Source organism: Pezoporus occidentalis, unplaced genomic scaffold, assembly GCF_034315485.1.
Source record: "Pezoporus occidentalis ecotype Australia unplaced genomic scaffold, CSIRO_AGI_Poc_V1 ctg66, whole genome shotgun sequence".
Taxonomy (NCBI): Eukaryota; Metazoa; Chordata; class Aves; order Psittaciformes; family Psittacidae; genus Pezoporus; species Pezoporus occidentalis.
In genome coordinates, this window is record NW_026916009.1 from 1,084,242 (window position 1) to 1,107,476 (window position 23,235).

The 23,235-nt window shown below is 41.7% G+C and overlaps 1 protein-coding gene across 5 annotated transcripts in view; it reads right to left on the reverse strand.

Moving 5' to 3' along the window:
- Nucleotides 1–15,143, reverse strand: part of PARD3B (par-3 family cell polarity regulator beta) — a 426,397-nt gene extending 411,254 nt beyond the window's left edge. For 3 of the 5 annotated variants that reach the window (XM_062640652.1, XM_062640653.1, XM_062640651.1), the window contains exon 1: nucleotides 14,830–15,141. In XM_062640652.1, coding sequence (XP_062496636.1) covers nucleotides 14,830–14,949 — 120 coding nt within the window. In that variant the 5' untranslated portion in view covers nucleotides 14,950–15,141. Of the gene's footprint in view, nucleotides 1–14,829 lie in introns of all 5 variants that reach the window. The other 2 variants (XM_062640654.1, XM_062640655.1) reach the window with 2 other exon arrangements.
- Nucleotides 15,144–23,235: the final 8,092 nt, after the last annotated feature.

A 23,235-nucleotide genomic window follows, 5' to 3' on the forward strand; every position in this document is an offset into this window, starting at 1 on the left:
ACACATTTACCAACACAATATTACACCATGGGAATTAGCATATAATCTCTCTCACATCTTGTGTTGTATTAATACAATTTATATGATCATAGTACTACATTTTTAAGTTTTAGTATTTGGCTTTCGAGATACAGCAAATACACCTGGGAAGAGCCCAAACAACCTCTACCTGTAATCATATTGGCAGAGCCAAATGATGAAAACTGGTCAAACAAAGGCAATTCTCACTCCTAAAATCAACTTCCATCTTCTCCTGACTGATAATACAGAACATGTCAGAATTCACACATCATCAACACTTTATGCCATATGCCTAAACACATCTCACGAAGTTGGTTTTGGCCAGATAGAAGACAATAAAGAAGAGAATGAAGTTATTCACTCTTTCATTGAAATTTAATACCACTAGTGAGCAGAAGGGTTCATCCCAACCTGTCCCTTATCCCAAAGCACAAAACTGCTTTCTCTCGATATTCCAAGTGTCTTCAGGAAAACAGATTCACAAAAAAGTTAAGAACAGCTTCAGAGATCTAAAGGAAAAGAGAAGGTGGCAAAACAAAATGAAAGTCACTGCAAAACAGCTAACAGACAGGCAAGTAGAGTATTCTGCTCAGATACAGAAAATGACACGTAAGGATCATATACCAGTTACTGTTTAGTGGCAACTTCCTCCAACCCTCTGACCAGGAATTTCTTTCTAGAGTTTGCAGGAGGGCTACATGGAAACTTTCCTCACACGATTTTAATCCACTCAGTCCAACCCCACAAGAAATTTCAAATGAAAAACAACAGCTGGTAAGCAAACTTGATTAAACGCTGTATTTGCATACATTTTGCAACAGTCCCGAGATGCCATTACAACCTTCCTCTTCATTTGCAGTTTGATGACATCCATCACTCATACAAATGAGTCATATTTACTTTTCAGTCAGCTACCTCATTCATTCTCCTCGGGCTCCACAACTGTATCCATATACATTGGCTTTATATTATGCCATGCACAAGCACTGACAGAAGATTTCACTGTAAAATTAAAAGCCTATTGGAAATGCCTACAGCAAACACGACATAACATAGCAAATAACAGTTATTCACAAGAATGCCCAAGGCTAACCAGGTTACAGGAATGCTTTATCACAATGCACTGTCAACAGAACTTCAAGTGTAATGTTACCTTCTCATTAACATAGGTGATTACATCTCAGTTTCCCAACTCACATACACAAACACGGGTAAAGAGCCATTCAGTGATGAGTTCAGCCACAAAATGCTGAAGGCTTTTCAACAAAATAATTGGATCTGCTTTCACTAAATTTTATCATTCTGTGCGGTGCCTGAAAAAAGGAAACCAGCACATGCAATGAAACGGTTGATTCTCTTCTTTAAATGGCTACTAAGAAAGGAAACAGCCATTGTCAGTTAATAGAAAAATGATAACATCAGAATTTGCTGGTATAATGGTCACATAAGGTAAGTGATTTGGCCTCCTACAGAACCTGCAACAGCTTTGCCTGCATTATTAGTGGTATCTACACAGACTATGAATTTAGGCTCCAAAACAAAAACCAACAAGAAACAAACTTAAAAATTCATTAAGTAAGCCTGAGCAAGATTACAACAGTATTAAACAGTTTGATCATTAAACTGTAGCTTGCATCTTTGAGTATTAACTCATGTTTATCTAAAACCATCATGTAAAAACTGATGCAGAAGAAGATTTTTCACTGAGAAAAAACAATTGTATGAACCTTATCACACACAAGTTGTTTCAAAACTGAAATAAAAACACCTTTGCAAATGTTAATTTCAAAACAACTACTGTCTGCAATATGGGATGTGGAGCTAAGACCTGCACTGTCAAGTCTGCTTATGAACACTGACATCTTGGATTTTGCCATACTACCAAGTTGAATTTGTTGTTTTGGGGTTTTTTTTTTCCCTCTTCACAAAAAACCCTAGTGGTAAGCCAAACAGTTAATCTCTAAATATACAATGCATAAAAGAGTAATTTCAAACCAGAAAAATGGAAGACACTTATAATCACCACAGCATTCACATTTGAATGACAGCTAAACATAAAGACACATCAAGCATTCAGCCATCTGGAAAGAAGCTGGTATTTTTTTCATATTGTCTGTTCTCAAACCCTTAAGGCAAGAGTCAGAGGTTGACCAAGACTTCCATTTAGAGAGATGCTTATTTCGTATCTACAGCCATTAATGAACTGCAGTATGAACAATAAGCCAGACTCCTCCACTTTCACTGAATTCAAGAGGTGGCTGTGTCAGCCAAACAATACACGCATACTGCCAGATGTATGTTACATTTGAAACATCTGAAGTTACAAAAAAAGACCTGGTGTTGTTCTAGTCCCTTTGAATACAGCTTATTTAATAAAATGATGATAGCAACGAATATGTATTTTACTCTTCAAGACAAGAAAGAATATGATGGCAATATATATATACATATAACTGCAAAAGTCATGATATATGAAAAACCACAACCAAAGAAGGTATTCAGCCTCTATTCAGAGTTAAATGGTAATGAACACTGCTGTAAAACAAACACATTGCAAGTACAGCTAGCAGACACGCAGGATGAAAAGAGTGAGCAGGATGACAGTCCAACTTTTGCACTACATTTTTAATACTACTTTAAAGGTCTAGTAAGGAAAAATACACTGCATATACAAAAGCAAACCATGTACTCCTTTCAGTTTCTGACTTGCTGCAATCACTCCCCCACAACACAAAAATCCACTTTAAATGGAAGATGGCTTAAACTAACACTCTTCCAGACTCAAGGATTAAGGGGTCAATACTGGCACACTCCCATGTGATCCATATTGCTTCAAGTATGTGAAAAGGGTAAGAGTTTAGAGCAATTTTGCTCTGTTCACAATTTCAAACAATAAATGGACTGAATACAACAGTAATCATAAGGAGGAAAAAACCCTCAAAAGTCATATACTTAAAATGCACAGGCCACAAATGTTCTTTTAAGCATTTCTGAGTTGAATATTTTGAGCAAAAAGTCGTTCTTAATTTTGCTATTTTTTAAGCCAGTGGAGTGGTTTCTATTAGGGTTTTTCAGGTACAGCTAGGACCTCCCATCAGACAGCAGCTGAATGAGAGCTATCCAAGTAACCGTTCCCAAAACATTAATACAGAATATTTTCTGGATCTTTGAGTGCTAATCTTCTTGCCTAACATAAAGATGTCATCATTTATCATGTGCCAAAACAGACCCTCACATTAGATTATGCTTTTCCCCACACACGCATCTACTTCCCCCCTCCAAAAACTAATCTATCTTCCTTTTTCACAGCAGTCTAAACAACACCTACACCATGACTGCTACACTACTATGCAAACATTGGTGTTTCTCTATGCACAATGTCAAAATGTCAATGAACCTTCTCCCTTTTGCTGCCCAACACAACTATTTCAGGTTTCTTGCTTTTCAGGGAGTTTTCTTTTTGTAGCTTATAATGCCAGAACTCCTGGAACATTTGTTCAGAATACATTTATTACAGCCAGCAGGGGAAAATTAATTGTGAGTTGGCAGCAGCTAGGTTTTAAAATGAGCCTCATTCTCTGGGAGCTGAGCATGTAAACTCCCTTCAGTCCTTCAAAATTTTCAACAAGTCTTTCTACCCCACACAAGACATGGGAAGATTCAATTCAAGGGAGCAATCTCCTTTCCAAGCCTCCATTCTTTGGGCAGAGAAAGACCAGGTTGAGAGGTGTCAGAAGCAGAAGATGACAGCCAAATTTCAAACATCCGCTAAAAAAAAAAAAAAAAAAAGCCCAAACATATGCCATATTTGTTAAATAAGGCAACTGCTAGAAACAGACTTCTGAAAAACATGCCAATAAAGTAAATTTGATATTAGCATGCTGTTGTACACTATCCTACTGAGTGGGAACAGGGAGCAGAAAAGACAAAGACAATTTCTGTATAAAATCTCAGTAGACTGAGTAACCTAAAGAAAATGCAATTGAAGTCAATGAGTCAAAGCAAAGTATGCCACATTTTTGGCACACTACAGCAACTGGGTATCTCCTCAAATTCGGAAGTCCTTATTCAGTATGAAATAAACCAGCTTGTAAAAAAAAAAAAACCTAAGTGATTGCTGACAATCCCTTACTGTAGCCAAATATTTTATTTATTAGGATAAAAAAAATTGTACCTCAATAAAATTCATTGTTATAGACAACAGAATTTTGACTCACTGTGAATGAAAGGAATATGGTTTGGAGGTAAACTATTTTCACAGTATTCACAATACAGAGATATTTGATTGATGCAATAATGTATTTGCCTCTTTTTTCCTGCAAAGTTAACAAATACTGATATATTTTTCCTAAATGCAAGAGTCTTTACTCAGGGAAAAGAAAACAACTTCCTGTATGACTTCTGGTTTCCATATAAGCTTTCATGTAGACTAACTCACGGTTCAAGTAGTTCAAACAAAAAGCAAGATAATTTGTAAGAGCTTCTTTAAAGAAATAACTTAAGTAGTGAATGGAAGACTTCAAGGTTATTTATTTTAAAAGCAGCAGCTTGTTTCAGTTTAAAAACATGCAGGCAAGATGCAGTACGATCACCCAATTTACTGATAACAAAGTATGACGTAGGCCAGAGTATCAACAGAGGAAGTTACCTACTTGGTTTTGCCCTGGATAGACTGAGGAACAGTTTTCATTACACAACTACACAGGCCTTATTGCCCATAAAAGAGAAAAGGTCTGACTAACCCTTTCAGGGCTTAAACTGCTACAAAACAGCAACTTCACTTTGATCAGATTTGCAGAACCCCAGAATTACGTCTATTTTTGGAAGAGCTACAAACACGCTGTCGTAAGTAGCCTTGTTTGTTGCTTCTTCTAATTGTGCACTACTGTCCTACCTTTGTGATGTTTAGCATCTAGGATAAATCCAACAAAACTTCCAAGATGAGAATCCTCCATCAGAATCCTTACTGTACTAGGTAAGGAAGCCTTATAGAAAAGGTCACAGCTGGCAGAATGAGAATTTCAAAAGCCGCTCAACCAGGGATCCACAGGAAAGACATTTTGTAACTGACCTCCAGGCAGGAGTTGCAGGGTTTGGCAGCACATGCAATTACACCAAGCTACGGAGGAATAAGTTAGTTGAGTTACGCAGATCACATGCTACCTTCCATATTCATAAAACTCATCACTTACAAAAGGTCTGTATCTAAATCAGTCTACAGACAACACTGCCACTAACACCAAAGTCTTAAGCCTTAAGCTTACAGTCTGCTTTCAATTCTGGCTGGGGCTCAGAAATAAAAAGTAGGCAAGCACAGAATGTTAGCAGAATGCTTTGTTACACTCTAAATACCATCCATCAAATTCAGCACCAAATGAGTATCACAGGGGATTATTAAAAAAAATTACCATAGTCAGTTTAGGCAAAAGTCACAGCAGGCAAACTGTGCACTAAGAACTGCATTCAACAAAAAATGCCACCTACAGGGACTGAAGTGAATGGTATCTACATTCAGTAGTAGTTGGACTCCTTAAAACACGCAAAAATGGCACAATTATACCGCAAACCCTCTACATGAAATTCTGGCCTTATCCCATTAATGACATGCAGCACTACAAGACTAACAAAAAAGAAAAAAGGCCAGGAAAGATTATATGCTCTCAAAGCTTCTAATTTGAGGAAAAACATAAATAAGGAGCTACTTCTACATGACCACCACCAAAATGCATAAAGATGTGCTTAACTCTGCCTGCCCACAGGCACACCACCGAAGAGAACAGCTGCAGAGCAGTACATGCATCTTTTCAACCAGTCATCTTCTACAACAGCTGAAGATCACCTACCTACTTAAAGGAAGGAAAGAACCTTGTAATGGTAACTTTCAGGGAGATGTGAAAAAAACACTAACTGCCACAACCTGTCACAGATAACGGAAAGCATAAATCGATGCCGAAACTAAAAGAAATAACCCTCAACTGTATGATGGTCTACAGGTGGGTGCTCAAGGTGCATTCCAAAGTTTGGACACAGGCCAAATCCACCACAAACAGAGAGTTACATAAGTATTTATGACCTGTCTCTCCTTCAAAGGTCCAAATAGAGACATACTGTATTCTAAACTCTTTGGAGCTAAAAGATTACTCTAAACTACTCTTAGTTGACCTGTACACTGACACCCAAATTAAAAGAAACAGGAGATGATTATATGGGGTTTTCTTCCCCTCAGAAAAATCTAAACCTCAAGACACTCAAGTCTGCCAATAAAGATCAACTCAACTGTTGACAGATTGATGAGAATGAAATAGTATCAGTATAACAATCTGACAGTATTCTAAGGTTTTAGGGAAGAAAGATGAACAGAAAAATTTGATTACTCAAAGGAAAAATAAAGACAGACAATTTTCCCGGAATACAAGTCTCAGATCTTCTTCCAATTGTGTCAAATTCCCCTTTACTCTAAGCACCCCATTTTCTTCTACTGATTGAGAAATGACTGCATTTTTTGAAAGGAAAATTATAGGGAGGGTGCCTGTTAAGATTCACCAATAGCTAGTACTTCATTGGGAATCTGGAAAACATTCTATCAGATAAGCTGTACTGCAAAACCATTTGGCTCAATGGAGTCTTATCTTTGAAGTTGAATCCCTAGCCAGAAAATGCAAAAGAAACTAAGAGCCCAAACAGAGCCAGCTGTTAGCCTCTACCCATCAGACTGAATTCTGATTCCAAATATCAGTCTTTGTTAGACTACAATCATTCATCTTCCTATCTACCATTCATATAAATGGTACCCTTATTATCAGCTCTAAGAAGCATGTTCTTTCAAGCATTCTGTGGTTTTCTTTTTCATGCATATATAGCAACCAATAAAGAAAAGCACTGAAGTAAGAGGTCTCACTGGCAATAAATGCTGCCAGTGCATCCTCACGAAACCAATGAGCAACTTGTCTAAACCTCCCAATTCGGAAGCATTCCCAAGAGCAAATTTAAGCACTGGAATAGTGCTGTGGCACCTGCCACAACAAAGCAAAGTCATTAGTTCTGAATGGATGTACTGGTGGCATAAAAATTACAGGTTTACACTAGAAAGCTAGACAGATGTTGATGACATTAAAACATTACAAGAGTTCATTTAAAGGAGGCGTCTATAGCACAATCACTAGGCATAAGAAGAAACTTTTACAGAATCAGGTAATACATATTTCCTCTTTAAACTGAGGATAGTGGTTCCAAAAAAGTCCTATGCCATGGAATCGGTAATCTCACACAGTTTTCTTTACATACCAGGTATTGAAGTAATACATGAGAAATAAAAGTACTGACAAGACTTAGAGTAACCTGAATGGATCAAAGAATACTTTTATTGAGGAAGATGCTATGGAATTACTGCACGGACATTTTTTCCAAAAGTTCTTGTAACATACCGATTTTCTGAATTCCTTATATGAAGCAGCTTTCTCATTTACCAATGTATCCAGGTCAGTGGAATTCACAAGTCTGCTTCTAGCAACAAGTCATTCACATGAGCCCATCATTTCTGTTTAGTCAGTTCCATGACATAAAATGGGTATATCTTTATGCATAAGCAAGACTCAAGAATGACATATAAAAATACAATGCAGAATCTGTTTTCAACAATACTAATTGCTCAAGATGTTTAGCATTACCATAGTCATTAAGGATAAATCACAGGCATCTTAATACAGGGCTAGAGGGAGTTTTCAATAATGAAGCAATAGGTCTTCATGCCTAGAAAAGCTGCAGTTATGACATTAGCATCATTACAAAAGCCTAAAGAATGTTCTGCTCAACGGGGAGAAAATATGCTGTTTCAGTAGCAGAATGCACAGTGTGGTGTGATTCAACTGACCTATTACACTGAACAAGTAAGGGGGAAAGTATCAGCACATAACGTGAACCATTATTTCCAAATAGCTGTATCCGTTAAAAACATTAAGTTTTTAAGAAAATACCGACAGAACACAATCCTCCTTTTTGAAATACTTAGGTGAAGGAAATATTACAGCTGCATTTTATGCAGCAAGCAAAAGCACCTCCTGGTTCCACCCTATGCCAGAAGGAATCTATATGTATTCTTTTACATTAAGACTCCCATACTACATGCTGCTTCCCAAATTGGAAATAAACACACCACCAAAAAATACTATTTGGGGTTTAAATTCCTTCTTCATAAATTCATACAAGACTACCCAGGGCTTGTCTTCAACTGGGCAAAGAGCGACAGGAAGCAGTCACTCCTGAGTACTCTGTACAGCTCTTCAATGGTTCCTTTCTATGACTATTTAAACATTCAGTTACTACTTGAGAGACAGCAAAGGTTTTGTAATAGCTACTGAGTAGTACTCGGAACTAGATAAATATGATTTGGAAGGCAAAAATGAAAACTGTATTAGCACATACACTCAAGTCTGAGCTGCAGTATTTTCAAGATCATTCTTCTCATTTTGCCTACTGAATTTCCATCAGTTCTATCCAGCTCTGCACTTCCACTGAAACACATTAACATCAGGTAACTTAGTATTCAGCCAAAAGCCCAAGTTACTGGCAGTAATCTACTTCTTAAAAAGAACAAAGGGATCCAAAACATTCTTTTTCAGGTTACATAAGTACATAATGTTCCGTAAGACATTTTGTATGACAAGTCTGACAAAGTCCAATGGCAGTTTTTCTTTGGATTATAAACACCTGTTAGAGAAAAGGAAACTAGAAGCCTACCAAAAATCTCATTACACATCACTAGTGACCACAGACATTCGATGCAAAAGTGTTAAAAAGGTAGGTACTTCTTAACTTTGTTTTTCAGCATCACTGTAAAAGTGATACTGAAGATTCTGTAAGAGACACAAAATTCTGCCACTTGAAAAGCTATTTCCAGTCTCCATGAAACCTGATCATGAGTGTTACTAAGGCAGAACAGTTTGTTTTATACAGATTTTTTTAAATCATTTGCCTCCTTCTCTTTTCTTTACTCCACCCCACTTAACGTGGCCTTTCTATATGAGTCAGTTACCCATAAACTCGTATGACAGTAATGGAAAAGCAGTGTATGAAGCTATACTCTTTTTTAGTATGATATCACAGTGAACAAATCTGAAGGCTAAATGCAAAGTGATAACCAGGCTGTTGACTGAAATACATCAGTTTACAATACAATGTAAAAGCTCACTAACATGCTGTAGCTGACTAACACTAAGGCAAATATGAGAATGAATAGTTAAAATATTTCCTAACAAAACAGTACTTAAAAACAAAGCCCAGAACTGCTATGGTAAAACAAAGATTATGGATTAGCCTATGTTTTACTGGGGATAGGGTTAAAAAAAAACCCACAAACGTTCTAAAACAAACTCAGGCAAAAAGAGACAAAAACAGAAAAAAAAAAAAAAACACACAAAAAAGCCTAGTAACCCGGTCCAAGACAAAAGTGCCACACAAACATAACTGTATTACTCTGCCTTTATAAAGCTAATACTTACAATTTGCCCAAAATGGAAAAATGTTTCTAACAAAGGATTTCTTTCAAAACTTCCCACATACATCTTCTAAAGACATCTATTGTGGTTTTGCAAATATTTTTTTAGAAGCATAGATTTTGGAGTCAAAGTAAATTGTCTTCTTCCCTACCCCCGATGTTTTTAGAGAAACTACAAGAACATTCAGTACTCCTTCTGCTTGCTGGCTGATTTACAATAGCAATACATAATTCCAGAAAACTAACTGTCATGTTGTGGGGCAGGCAAGAACAGAAAGAAAAGGAAAAAGTATTTTATTAGTAGGAATTATAAATATATATATAAAACTATTGAGACAGTCAATCTGCAGCATTAGCTCCTTAAAGGCATCCAGCTTGGGAAAGATCACCAATACATCCAAAACAACACACTGGTTTTGCTCTAATCAAATATGCACAATTCTTGAATCAACTTAGTCACTGTATTAGTGCTTTCTACTCAGTCTGACTGCAAATCAAAACTACCATTACCTTCCAGAATCAACCGCTGGTTTCTGTACATTCACATCAGCGGATACACTCTAAAGCCAACAACAACTGGAGATCAAGTCCCTATAAGACAGTTAATTAATATTTGATTGTGTGTGTCAGCATTCCTAAAGAGAAGCCCACAAAGGCTAAGTGAGCCACTCAAGAATACAACTTAAAATGACATATTTAAAACTGATATGAAACCAAGAAATTGCAGTGCTCATTAACTTTGCTACATGGCTTCCATGTCTCATCCACTCAACTGGCTTCTACGAACAAGACTTCAAACAGCCAAAGTAGTCACTTCAGACAAGTTATCTAAGTTAACTGCCATGCATGCAAACATGAGTAAAATAGTACACAGATGATAAACACCACTTCCCCACCTCTGGCTCCTCCAGAGAGATAAAAAACCCTAGGAGAGGCAAGATGTTTTTATACATTTTCCTAGGAAAAGTTTCACTGCTGCTTAGAGAAAAGTCATTGCGGATTTCACTTGCTAGTTTGAGCCAGGGCATACATCGCTTTCTGTACCAACAGCACTAAAGACCTTTCAGTTAGCCAACTAGCATCTCTAGCTGAACCAAGGGCTTTGCTACAAAGCTACCAATTCAAATACTGTCTCCTACTTGGGGGAAGCCACATTTCAAAGGGGAGAACCATGAGCCAAACGGTGCATTTAGCCTGGATGCATTTAGCCCCACATGCATTGAGGAACTGCTGTCAAAAGGACCACTCAGATCCAAACATCACAAGAGCATATGGAACCCTTCAGTGCTGACCCAGAACCCTTCTTTCTCCCTCTCTCATCCACGTACTCAGGGAAAAGCAAACAAGGAAAAGGTCTCTCACAACTCACTGGAAAACAATCAGTGAGGTACCTTGTCTTACATCTATGGGCTATGCCTTATAGCCACAGAGAAGCACACGCACCACCAGGCACAGCAACCCAAGTATTTTGCAGTACATCTGCTCTCACTCGAGCAAAGAATCCTAAATACAACAGATGACATGCAAGTGCTCCCCCAAGGCACCAAAACCACCGGTTACAAGAAGTACTAAGGGACTGGGCTGACAGGGAATCATTAATCCTACTGTATCCACCCGTCAGCAGCAAGCCTTAACACACAACAGTACTAAACTGCAACTAAAGCAGATCCTGTGCCACAGCAAAGTACCACTGAGCATCCGTTGTACCACTAAAACACAAGTTACTTTCTGAGATGACAGTCACTTCCCTGAAAATTTATTTACAATTCTCACAACTGAACATTTTCTTAAACACAAGGATGCTGGGAAGGGACTCTTCATCAGGGACTGTAGTGATAGGACAAGGGTTAGTGGGTTCAAACTTAAACAGGGGAAGTCCAGGCTAGACACAAGGAAGAAGTTCCTTACTGTAAGGGTGGTGAGGCACTGGAATAGGTTGCCCAAAGAAGTTATGAATGCTCCACCCCTGGCAGTGTTCAAGGCCAGGTTGGATGGAGTCTTGGGTGACATGGTTTAATGTGAGTTGCCCCTCCTCATGGCAGGGGGGGTTGGAACTTGATGATCTTAAGGTCCTTTCCAACCCAGACTATTCTATGATTCTATCTAAGGCTATTTATATAATAAAATCCCAGAACACAGAAATCTCCTAATTGATACTGTAATGCAGAAAATAGTTCGTAAGTCCAGACAGATACTTGTATCCTTCAGTGCACCAGACAAGACCTGCCCATTCAGAACTGCAACAGTACCTCTAAACCCCACTGCTAAACTCTGCAGCATCACAAAATAATCACTGGCTTGATTTTTCAGCTGAAACTGGCCCAATATTTTGTTTCATTTAACAGAACGATTGAGCCTTCATGACCAAACCTTGCCAACACAGCCCAGCCAAGAAACCAAATCAAACTTGCTAAGAAAACACAGCAGGCTACAATCAGCAACTGAGTTCTCAGCTATTTACCAAAAGTCTCACAGAAACAGACTTAGTAATTTACTGCATCGATTTTCCTCTCATTATAAGTATAAAGCACTGCCGAGTAGTCTAAACCTATTTAAAAATGTGCTATTTTTACACACAAATTCGAATATTTTACAGTATACATGTATACTGATTAATATCTAACCTTGTATCTTCCACTATCAGACAAGTGACTGCAGCGTAATAGCAAAACAGGCTTCCAGAACAACCCCCAAAACAGAGAGCCTCTCACACACATTTTTGTGGTATCTGGCAGTACCATAACGAATAAAAATTTCCTAAAGCTTGTATTGCAGCTACCTTTCTCCTTTTCCATTCTCCAACAATGGATGATATTCCTTGTATGAACTTTCCTCCCTTCTACAAATACTTCAGGCACTTTAAACATTCCCATTCTCCAGTTCCTTCTTATAAAAGCTTTTAACACTTGAAACAAAATTAAAGAACACTTAACATGCCAACAGACACAGCAGCATTAGCATTTGGCCACAGGAAGTATTCCAAGCATTCTAGATATTCTGAAAAGAAAAACAAATCTTCTGTTAACACAAACTTGTTTATGCTCCCACACCTCACAGCAGATTTTCAATGCTGATTATCTTGAGATAAGCAGCTCTTTTCTCTAAGATTCTACACTTTTGTAAAGAAAGTTAATTTTAGAAAGAGCCCATAGAAGGAAAATGGCCAAACACCCAATCCATCCTTGTTAAATTGAACAAAAACTCTTCACAAGGTAATAAAACTAATTGTTTGTGACTTCTGTATGATCTATTTTACCCCCTCAAATTTTGCCTTGGGAAAGAGCATTAACCCTAAATGATGCTTGTCAAGATAAGAGGAAATTCATCTATCTTTTTGGCTAGTTTCACCATAAATCATATAGACTGAAAACTAACTAACTAAAGCACTGGAAGGGAGCTGTTTAAATTTCCAGTGAATGTGGGGGGAGAGGATGCAGAAGTCATAAAACTTTCTTCAGTGACTTGAATGAAAACCTGTTCTCTGTTTTTCAAGTCCTTTGGTTGCTTCCCCCACCCTGCCTCTTTACATGTCCTTGTACAAGCACTGCATCACCATTCCTCAAGGTGAACAGCAATTCTTTAACAAACTGGCCCATATCCACTTCACCCATCTACAATGCAGAGCAGGGAACACAAGACTTCTATAAGGAAACAGCCAGAGAAAAGTTTTGTTTACAAAGGCAGGAAATACACCATGGTCAGAAATGTGAACTCTGCCCTTTGGCTGTCCTATAGGGAAGGCTGGATGATTCTGACCTGACAATGAGCGGGACACAGAAGGTGACTGCTTAGCCTAAAACCGATTTTCTTCAAATATTACCCAAATAGCAGATCAGATATAAAATCATGAAAAACTATTGGACTGCAGCACAATAAAACTCTGGCATTTACCTGAACCTTTCTGGTGCTGAAACTGCTCTCCTAGAAATTGCTTAGTGAGCCTTCTAGAACAGTCAGGGCCCTACCTAGAAATGTAGACACCCTTCTCTAAAGGAATCACCCCCCCCCCCCCCCCCCCCCCCCCCCCCCCAGGAAAGAAGGAAAGGCATTTGAAGTATTCACACAAAGTAGGCCACCTTTCAGCCATCATCATAACACTAATTCCAACATCATCACAACCACAAATCAAAGCTGAAATCAAATTTAAAATGCTTAAATTCAAGTCAAGCTGAGAGTTAACTCTGTTTCTGACAAACCCCACTCTTGAAGAGACCTCATATCTGTTTTAGTCCTCTGAACCATACTTTGGTGCGAAAGATCTCACAGACTACTGGCTGTAACAACACCAAGAATGCTATAAGTAAGTACTATGCTGTTGTTACACACACGCAATACTCATTAGAAAAAAGACTTTTCACACAAAATATTTCTAAAGGTCTATGACTCTTAAGGCAGCTTAAAGCAGGCCACTTGCTCAGAAAGACTAACAGTGACCATGATAACCTCTACCACAGAGCAGTCTCAGCTGTTCATGATGGATTTCACATATCAGTAGCAACTTTTCCTCAAAACAAACCTACAAGAACAAGAATTTTACTTCCAGTTTTGCACTCAGGATGTCACAGCATTGATGGAGCACAGGAGAAACCAGCCCAGGGCACAGAAAAAGTCTCGTAAGCCACCGGCTGTACTTTTTATTCAGATGTCTTATGAGGATGAACAATCCTACAAGGCCTTAATTCAGGGATTGTAACTCGCATCTTTTACACAAAGCAGTGTTTGCACCATTAGGCCTTTCATCCATATTAAACATTATCCCATTAGCTTGCAGCACCTGCCTCTTGAAGGAAACAGAAAAAAGTATTTTTATGCTCAATTAGGTACAACCTAAGAAAAACTCAAATTCCTTTCATATAAAGGAAGTCACTACCCGTGCAGATAGCACCACACTGAACAGTTAATGCCAGAAAACACAAGCTTTCATAAAAATAACATAAGTTATGCTTGTGTCTGTATGAAGTTTTTAGTCAGCACGCACAGCAGCAACATAAGAAACCTCAAACCACGTAAAATCAACCATGGTTGCTCGTTAACCGAGTGGGACGCACCCCCCGACCGCCAGCATCAGCTGCTCACACCAACTATGTGGCGGGAGACTCGACAGCACGGGCCCACGCGAAACAGGCACCACCAGGACCACCCCCCGTGGGGCTGCGGGGCCTCCGCCGGACCCCCTCCAACCCAGCCCTCCCGCCGTCCGGTAACCGATCCCCCAGCCGTCCCTCGCACCGGCCCCGGGCCTTCCCCCAGGCCATCCCCTCGCGCAGACCTTTACCCACCGCCCCCCACTACGCAGGCCGGCCCCGCACCCTCACCTTCTCCTGGGCCTTGCGGTAGCGCTGCAGGGCCTGCTGGGTGAGGTCCCGCACGCGGAGCTGCCCGTCCTTGCAGGGCACCACGATGCCCGTCCTCCCGAAGCACACGGTCACTTTCATCTCAGCGGACCGCCATGCCTTGCCCGCCCAGAAACGGCGCCCTCCGCGGCGGCGCTGCCCGGCCCGGCCGGAGCTCTCTGCGGGGGACGTATCGCGGCGCAGGTGCGATTGGCCCGGCAGCGCCGGCAGGTGCCTGTCCCCGGCCCCGCGGCGCGGCGGGGGCGGGCCGGCAGGTGCGCGCGGAGCCTGCGCCTCACCGCGCGCGGGCAGCGCCGGGAGCGAGGCCGCGGCCTCCTTCCGCCGCGCGGGCCGCTGTGCCCGCCCCTCCCCGCCCGGCTCTCTCCGGGGAGGCGCGGGACGGACCGGGCGGGGCGGCCCCGCGCGGCTGGGGGAGCGGCCGGCAGCGGCGGCGCCGGTGGCCAAGGGCGCGGGGCACGGCGGTGCCGGGCAGGTCGTGCCGAGCAGCGCCGCGCTTAAAGGAGCCGCTGCCTCGCAGGGCCCGCGGCGCGTAACGCCGGGCAGCTCCGCGCCCTCCCGGTGCATCCCGGGGACAGGTGCCCGCCGCTGCGCAGAGCGGGGCAACCACGCCGCACACATGCGGGAGCGCTCTGCCCTGTCCTTGCCGGTAGTGACCTGTAACGGCCTTCTACAGGGGCATCGCGCTCTAACGCGCAGCCCTGCGAGGGAATGACGCCTCAAGTACCTTACAGCCTTCCCTGCCTGCACGGCACCGGGTTGTGCCACTGTTAGCACAGCGCAGCCCTCGCTGAGTGGCCTTCACAGCACGGAGCACACACAAGCAGAGCAGGCCCTTGGGCACGCAAACACAGCTAGAGAGAAGTAATGCACAGTAACCTACACCGTGGTGCAATGACCAAGGCCACAGCACAGCTGTGTGCTGCGCACCCTTGACCTACCGAGGTAGCAACACAAGACCTCACACGTGCCTTCCTATACCACACAGCAACGTGCAGGCAAGCACCACAGCTACTGTGTAGCATACAGCAACACACAAAGAAATTCGTAAGCCCAAAATGGCAACAGCTCATACCCTTCAACATGTGGCGTGGCAAAGCCACACAACCCGCACAATGGGCTCTGCAGCACACTCCAAACACCTGATACTCTGCAGAGTACATCTTTCTGTACCATCTGGTACCGAGTAGTGTCCCCTGTATCTTACCTGCCACCAGATCCCATGCAACATAGTGCAAATACATGAGGCAGCCCAACACCATTACAATGATTACAGGTCAATATACACACGGATATGTGTACAACTGAAAATCACCACAAAGGAAAGAAAAGACTGCATAAAAACCTCAAACCACAGCATGACATCATACAGTACAAGGGGACTATTGCTGCAGTAAATGTCTCACCAACATTAACATTCAAAAAGGCATCCAGCCCCTGAGCTGTGTAAAACACAAACAAATGATAATACCAGGGTTTCAGTGGAATGGGTGAAAACAGCCTAAGCTGGTGGTTAAAGTGAATAGTGAACTTTGCGGATGAGATGGGGATAATGCCACATAAACTCCCATGAGCAGAAAGTTTATGCTGGTTCCTCAGGAGCAGGCATAGGCAGAGTGTGAAACTGCTGCAGTGGTGAGTAATTCCTCTTTGGCTTTTCAAATCTGGAGATGTCTGCCACCAGCCCACAGCATTTCAGAGCAAATCACAGGGAAATAGTCTATTAAACCTTATCTAGAACTGCTTTCCTGGGTATGTGCGTGTGCTTGCATGTGCAAGTGCACAAATGTGCATCCCATATGCTTTGAACCAGAAAAAGAAAAAAAAAAAAAAGACTTCTTTTTCCCTCCAGAGCAAAGCAGCAATGCAAAGGAACAGGAATACTGTTTCTTCAGGAAACACGGTGGGTAAGATAGCAGGCCAGAAACACCTCCAGGGCACGCAGGGCAGTGCTGGATATGCTAAAGGCAGCAGAAAGATTCCCTGGAGTCAGCCCATGTGGCCATCCTGACCCACTGCTGGGTCCATGCTGGCTCAGCCCCAAGCCAGCTCACTGCTGGCTCCCAACAGCAGGGAAGGGCTCAGTAGTTTCTTGTGGGTCAGCGCCACCATAAAGCATTCATCATGCTACATAATTATTCCTCTCCACTGCCGGAGGGACCAGCAGGTCAGCTGGGCTATGGAAATGATTCACATGAAAAATAACCAAGAAAGGGGAAAAGGAAAGACTTGGTATAGCTCCTAGCAATTCCTAAGCTGGGTTTGTGAGGAGGGAGCAGCAGGGGAACCTGGGGCAAGGAGGCAACAGCTCCTCACACCTTTCTTTGCTCTTGAGAAATGGCAAGGGGGAGCAATCCCACACAGCAGCCTCAGAGCTGAGTCAGTGAGAGCAGAATGCCGGAGGAGCTGAAAGGCTCTCCTCTGTCTCAGCTGCTGATGTGCTGGTAGGAAGCCTGGCTCTCTGTGCTTATATGGCTTTGGCTACAGAGAGCAGGGGGGTGTAGGTTAATAATTGACTGTGAACATAAAGACTTCGCTGTCTCTGTTTCTCCCTCCCTTTCCCTCTCATTCTGTTTATGGGCAAGGTCTGGCACATTCAGGAGTACCTGTGGTATGAACAGGTTTTTCTCAAGTCCTGAAAGCACAAGTGATGTGTACTGTAACTGGAGCTGGCTGGATCTTGTTGATGGAGATGGTGTCTTGTGTTGGACCAACTGATACGTCTGGAAAAAGTTAAAGCAATTTTGGCCCCAGCGCCATACCTGAAGCATAAACATCAGGTTTCAAATTGTCAGTGGTTACACTGTAAGGACTTACAGAAAGAAAAGGTTATATTTAAATGCGCATGCTTATCTTACAGAAACTGAGATTGTATTTCATTCTCACACATCAACAAGAGGGTGGAAAGAAAGGTTGAAGAGGAATCACCAATGTGTTTACCTTCTGATGGTGTTTGTTTGAAAGTTATGCATGGTATTACAAATAAGACATTACTGTGTTCTGGGTGCACTGCATGTTTGTTTATGCTGAAACAGTCTGAAAGCCTTTGAAGCCAGCTGGTAACAATTAACACCTACATATCAGGGTTTTACCAGTAACTGTCTCTGGGGCTTCAGTCTACACAACTGTCTGAATAGAAACCCTTTCCTTTATCAAAGGGCTGGCCATGATGTTTGTCTTCTTGAGGTGGGGAGTGCAAAGGGGATGGCGCTTTTTTCCAAAACCAAGTTCTTCCGATGTAGCTAAAAATGCAGCAAGGAAAGCTCTTATATTGGCACGGCAAGCCAAGTACGGGAGTACCAAGAGAGTTGAACTGGAATCCCCATAAAGCACTTCTTAAGAAACTTACAGCCTGTGTCAATGGGGTGAAAGAGAGCTGAAGGTAAGTTTTGCTTATCAGATCCCTACATCATTTGTTTCTGCATGGGATCATCATGAACAGTGACCAAAAAATACTTCCCTGGAAAAAAAAATACCCCAAGAACCTTTGAGAGCTGAAGGATCCTAACCCCCAAAGCAGCTGCAGAGTCACATACACCTCTCCTTGTCAGGCATGCAAAACTTCCAAGAATAGGGTCATCACTGTTATCCGTATGCCCACTTTAAACTTAGAGTAAAATACAACAACTTTTAAAACTGATTAATAATGAGAATTGGTTTTACTATACTGCTGTGCATTGAAGAGGGGCTGCCTGCTTGGCTCCTTTACAGAAATCTAAACCATATTTCATTTTAAGGAGATCATCATCCAACTAATGCTGTAAGCAGCATAAACTGGCTTTGCCCCCCAGAGGAAGACTTCTGCTCCCTCCCTGCCACAGCTGTTTGTTCCTATCCATTCCCTTTCATGTGCCAGCATGCACAGTTGTAGCCCTGTGCAATGAGATACTGTGGAAATTAGTTTTTTTGCCAGATTAGCTTTCAGCCAAATCTGTTCTGCAAAAACCAGAAAATCAGGAGAAATCAGAGCTCAGTTCTGTAATGGGGTTTAAAGCCTGTGCTGGCCCAAGGGAGGGCATGGCACAGCAAGACAGCAGCCTTTTTTGGTTTATACCAGCTTACAGTACTTCGCAGGTGGCTTAGTTATAAAGAACTTCAGACACAAATACATATTCATATCCGTGAGATAATATTCATAACATTCATGTATCAGTTTCCTGAGAGGGGATGAGCAGATTTAACAGCTCATTTTCACTGAAGGATACTACTGTTGTCATTCTGCCCTCCCATTGCCCTTTACCACCTGATGCTTCTTGGATATCTCCATGAGCCATTTCAGCTCATCAGTCTGGTAGAAAATGAACACTGAAAAAAGGAAAAGGATTGCTTTCTGCTTTGTTAGCAAGTTAAGGTGGCTCAGAGAAGGGTCAGACACACCCCAGAGTGGGCTGGATGGTGAGGACAGGGCCCTGCAGCTGGGAGCAAGAAGGGGAATGGACCAGACCTCCACTTTCATCAAGTGCAGTAAGTCATTTGCCCAAATGACTGCCTTAGCTAATCTACTGCACTCTTCATGTCTCTTTGTACTACGATTGAATTGACTGTTTTCCCCTCTGGCTCCTCTCCACACAGGCTATGGCCATCAGGACCATCCACTCCATTCCCAAGCTCCTGAGCACCAAATCAGAAAGCTACATCCACAACAAAAGGCGCTGACCAGGTATAAGCTCACTTTATAACATCATCATCACTTGTGATAGATCAGCCCTCCAAGTAAAAGTGCAGAGCTTCCATCTCATCTGCACTGTTTCACAGGACAGTGATGTGGTCACATCTCTGTGACTTACCCAGGTCATACTGGTACTGCTGGGAGTCTCCTCCTGCACAGATACTGTACCAGTAATGCAGCCCTACTGGCATCCCAGCCCTCCCTCCTGGCCTTTCCCACAGTGGTATTGCATTAGCACAGCACCAGCCAGAGGAATTTAAGACTTCTGAATTAATCTTCTTCTAAATTGAGTGGCTCTTACAGTTTCTTTGTTATAACTGGAAGCTGCAATAAGGATAATAAGCACTTTGCTTTTATACCTATGAGGCTTTATCTAATGATCCCAAAATAGTCAGCAAATGTCAGTGAAGATTCACAAGTATTGTGCCAGCAGACATGGACTGGTTAAGCAACTTGCCTGAAAACACAAAGGAATTTTTCCTGGTTTTGCTGCTAACAAGACAACACAAGTTTTGACCTTTAATTTTTGGCTCGGAGCAGTGCCTGTTTTGTACACTATCACCTGTTAGGCATTTAACTATTTGCCATCAGTAGCCAGGGCTGCCAAAGAAGATGCTTTTAAAGCACTACTGGCTCAGCCTCTTTTCTACCATTAAGAAATCGTGCAAAAGGAACACAGTCTGAGTTCAGGTTCATTCCAAAAGTCCTAAAAAAGCATGAAGAAATTATTAGTACAGGTGTGTTTTGTCCTGGGCTTCAGTCTGGAATGGATTTGGGAATAAAGTTGAACCAGATAAAAAGAAAAGACATTATAATTTAAATCAGTCTCATAATCCCTGGAGATCTGATTTGTGTTTTTTCAAACTTTTTCTCTGCTAACACAGTAAAATGTATTTGTTTGCTACTTACTGAATGTTGTTACCAGTAAAACCTTCAATTACTAATGGCAAAAAAGGTCATAATTCCTGCTGTTTATATTTTGCATTTCTCCCAGCTCGGATAATGAAAATCAATAAAACCACTTTCCCTGCTAAGTCTCAGTGGTACAATGTTGGCGAATAAAGGGAAAGCAAACTAACAAACGTTCTTGGGAACTGCAGGAGAATGTTAAAAAAAATACAGTATTAAAAAAATCTGTTTGCAATCAATATAAAATCCAATTCTTGCAAAAGTTTAATTGGAACCTAATTTAAAGTTGAAATAATAAAAAAATCGTGAGATAGACTTGTAAAGCAAGATGATTCTCATTTTCCATTTATGACGCCATCGTTAGTTCACTTTGGATCTTCTTTCTGCTCATACAACTATATTGATCTATCTCAACAAAAGAATTTGTTGGTTTTTTTTTTAATATCTGTATTCTAAAAGGATCTGAAAGCAGAGTGGTCTTGAATAGCCAGTACTATGCCCCTGTAATATCAAAATAAAAGTGTGGAACCAGCTGGGAGAAATCCAGTTTCAATTAGCCTAGGTGGAATCACACTTCTCCTTCCCCCTTCTTTTAAGGAAGTGTCCCTGCTGCTGGAAAGGTAAGGGAGGGCTGGTAGAGTTCTCTCAGCAGCAGCCGGGCTGCAATAACCCATGCACTAACAACCTATGCATCCTTCCAGGTTCTACTGACACCAGGTATACCTGTCAATGTATGCATGCCTGTGAAAGAAAAGGCTGAGTGCACAAGAGCTGAACACTGAGGGCCAAGCACCATCCTGCCGTGTGGGAAGCAATGTTTTGCTCACAATCGGATAATGATTTGTTTACAGTTAATTAGTCATAAGAGCTGTTGATAACAAGGCGCTGTTTGCAGTATGGGCAGGAGACAGCTCTGTCTCAATAGGTCCAAAGGATATTAATGTTCTTAAAAGTTTGGCAGGTGCAGAAATTAGATCCTCAAAAAAACCCCAGAACAACAACCAAAGGTAGGTTCAGAGAAATCCAGATGGGAAGGAAAATCTAAATCGAGCCTCAGGGGAGATTTATGTATAAAAGTTACATGTTTAAAGATACCTTTAAAATGGTCCCCTGCCACGAAGTTATATAGACACCTTAGTGATACAATCACTAGGACTTACAGGAAGAAAAGCCTTTTGAAGCTAACTTAAAAGCATTGGTGGATACAACCCCAGATTTCTTTCTTATTTCTGTTCACGTATCTCAAAAATTCTTACTCGTTGTTTTCACTTTGACTACTGAAGTCTGCTTCACTCCAGTCTCAACCTCATTCTGTATGAAGGGTGATTTTCTGGTCCATGACCAACACTAAGGTCCTATTTATCACTTTGTCAGAGTTTCATTATTGTTCTGTCTGTGGTCAACCTTGGCCAGGATCAACCTCTGTGCCAGGATGGCAGGATGTTTCCCCAGGACATCCAGGAAGGGAACAAGGTGCTCTTCTGTTCTGCAACAGTGCAGTAAGATGCCGCACTTTGTGGAAGAGCTGTTTTGTGATAGTGAACATTATCAGGCAATGAGATGGTAGAAAGCCTGCCCAGCCTTGGGCTCTCCTCCATAGTAAGGCTAAAGTACGAACTGGAGGTTTCTTTATAAACTCCGTGATGATTCTGGCTGTGTACTGTCACCTGGGATTTGGTCTGAGCCACCCCTCCATGATGACCTTGCTCATCATGTCCGGGTAGCTCGATGTACAAACAAGGAATATAGTAAACTGAGGTTATGCAGAAGCACATAGGCTACCCTGAAAATCAGTCAAGGTTAACTTTTACCTCAGAGGGATTTTTTGGAAAAAATCTGTAGCAGTTATACATGAGGAATTCTCCTCCTGAGAGGAAAATGAAGGACCTGCCCTTTTACTACACCACTGACCAAGGAGATTCAGGTTAAGATCCTGGGGTATGTCAAACTAGTTCTGATACAGTGCATCGTGTGTTAAATTAATATTCCAGACCCCATGTCTGTGGGATGCTCTCATGCCACCTGTCAGCTCTGCAGTGGTGATTTGCTCTCCTAACCATGAGGCCAGACATTGTCACCCTTCCTCAGGAGGGCTCCCCAGGACAGTATGCAGCTGCTGCACAGAAGAGTGTTACATTTGCCTACTCATCTGAACACCTGGGAACTTAAACTGACTCTCTGTTCTTCCCACCCTAAGGCTACTCCTGTGGCAATGCAATTTATTCATCTCTCCTTGCTCAAAGCTCTGCCTAAAGGTACAGTATGGCCTTTGATTATCTGAGAGAGCAAGGCAAGTTTTCAAGGACCATCACTGGTTTCTGTTTAATAGTATGTCATTTCCAGATTCTGTTTACTTCTAGCTTTTAGCAGTGATTTCTTTTACTTCAGGTTTCATTAGATGTTCTGTTTGCAGCCATTGTTCGTTGCTGCTAACGGCAACATCTGTTTTTGCTGTAACCAGGCCAGTGTATATAATTTTAATTAATAGAAGTGATTTTTAAATGTCTATTTTAGCACAAAACCCATGAAAAGACCATTTGCATCACAGCTGAAGGTGCAGGGTTTTAAAAATATTCTCACCGATCCTCAGTTTTCCGTTTACTTTCTTTTGTCTTCTCCCTTTCTTCCTTCCAGGCTATTTTATACTGTCCAGTAATATAAGCTACTGATGCTAAAAGTTTTTACCCATTCATTCCCCAAAACTGAAAGATTTGCTCTACACATGGAAAAGCTGCGGGCTCCCAGGCCAGAGCAGCCTGGGGGGCCTCAAGGAGAGAGGAAATTTCAGTCCC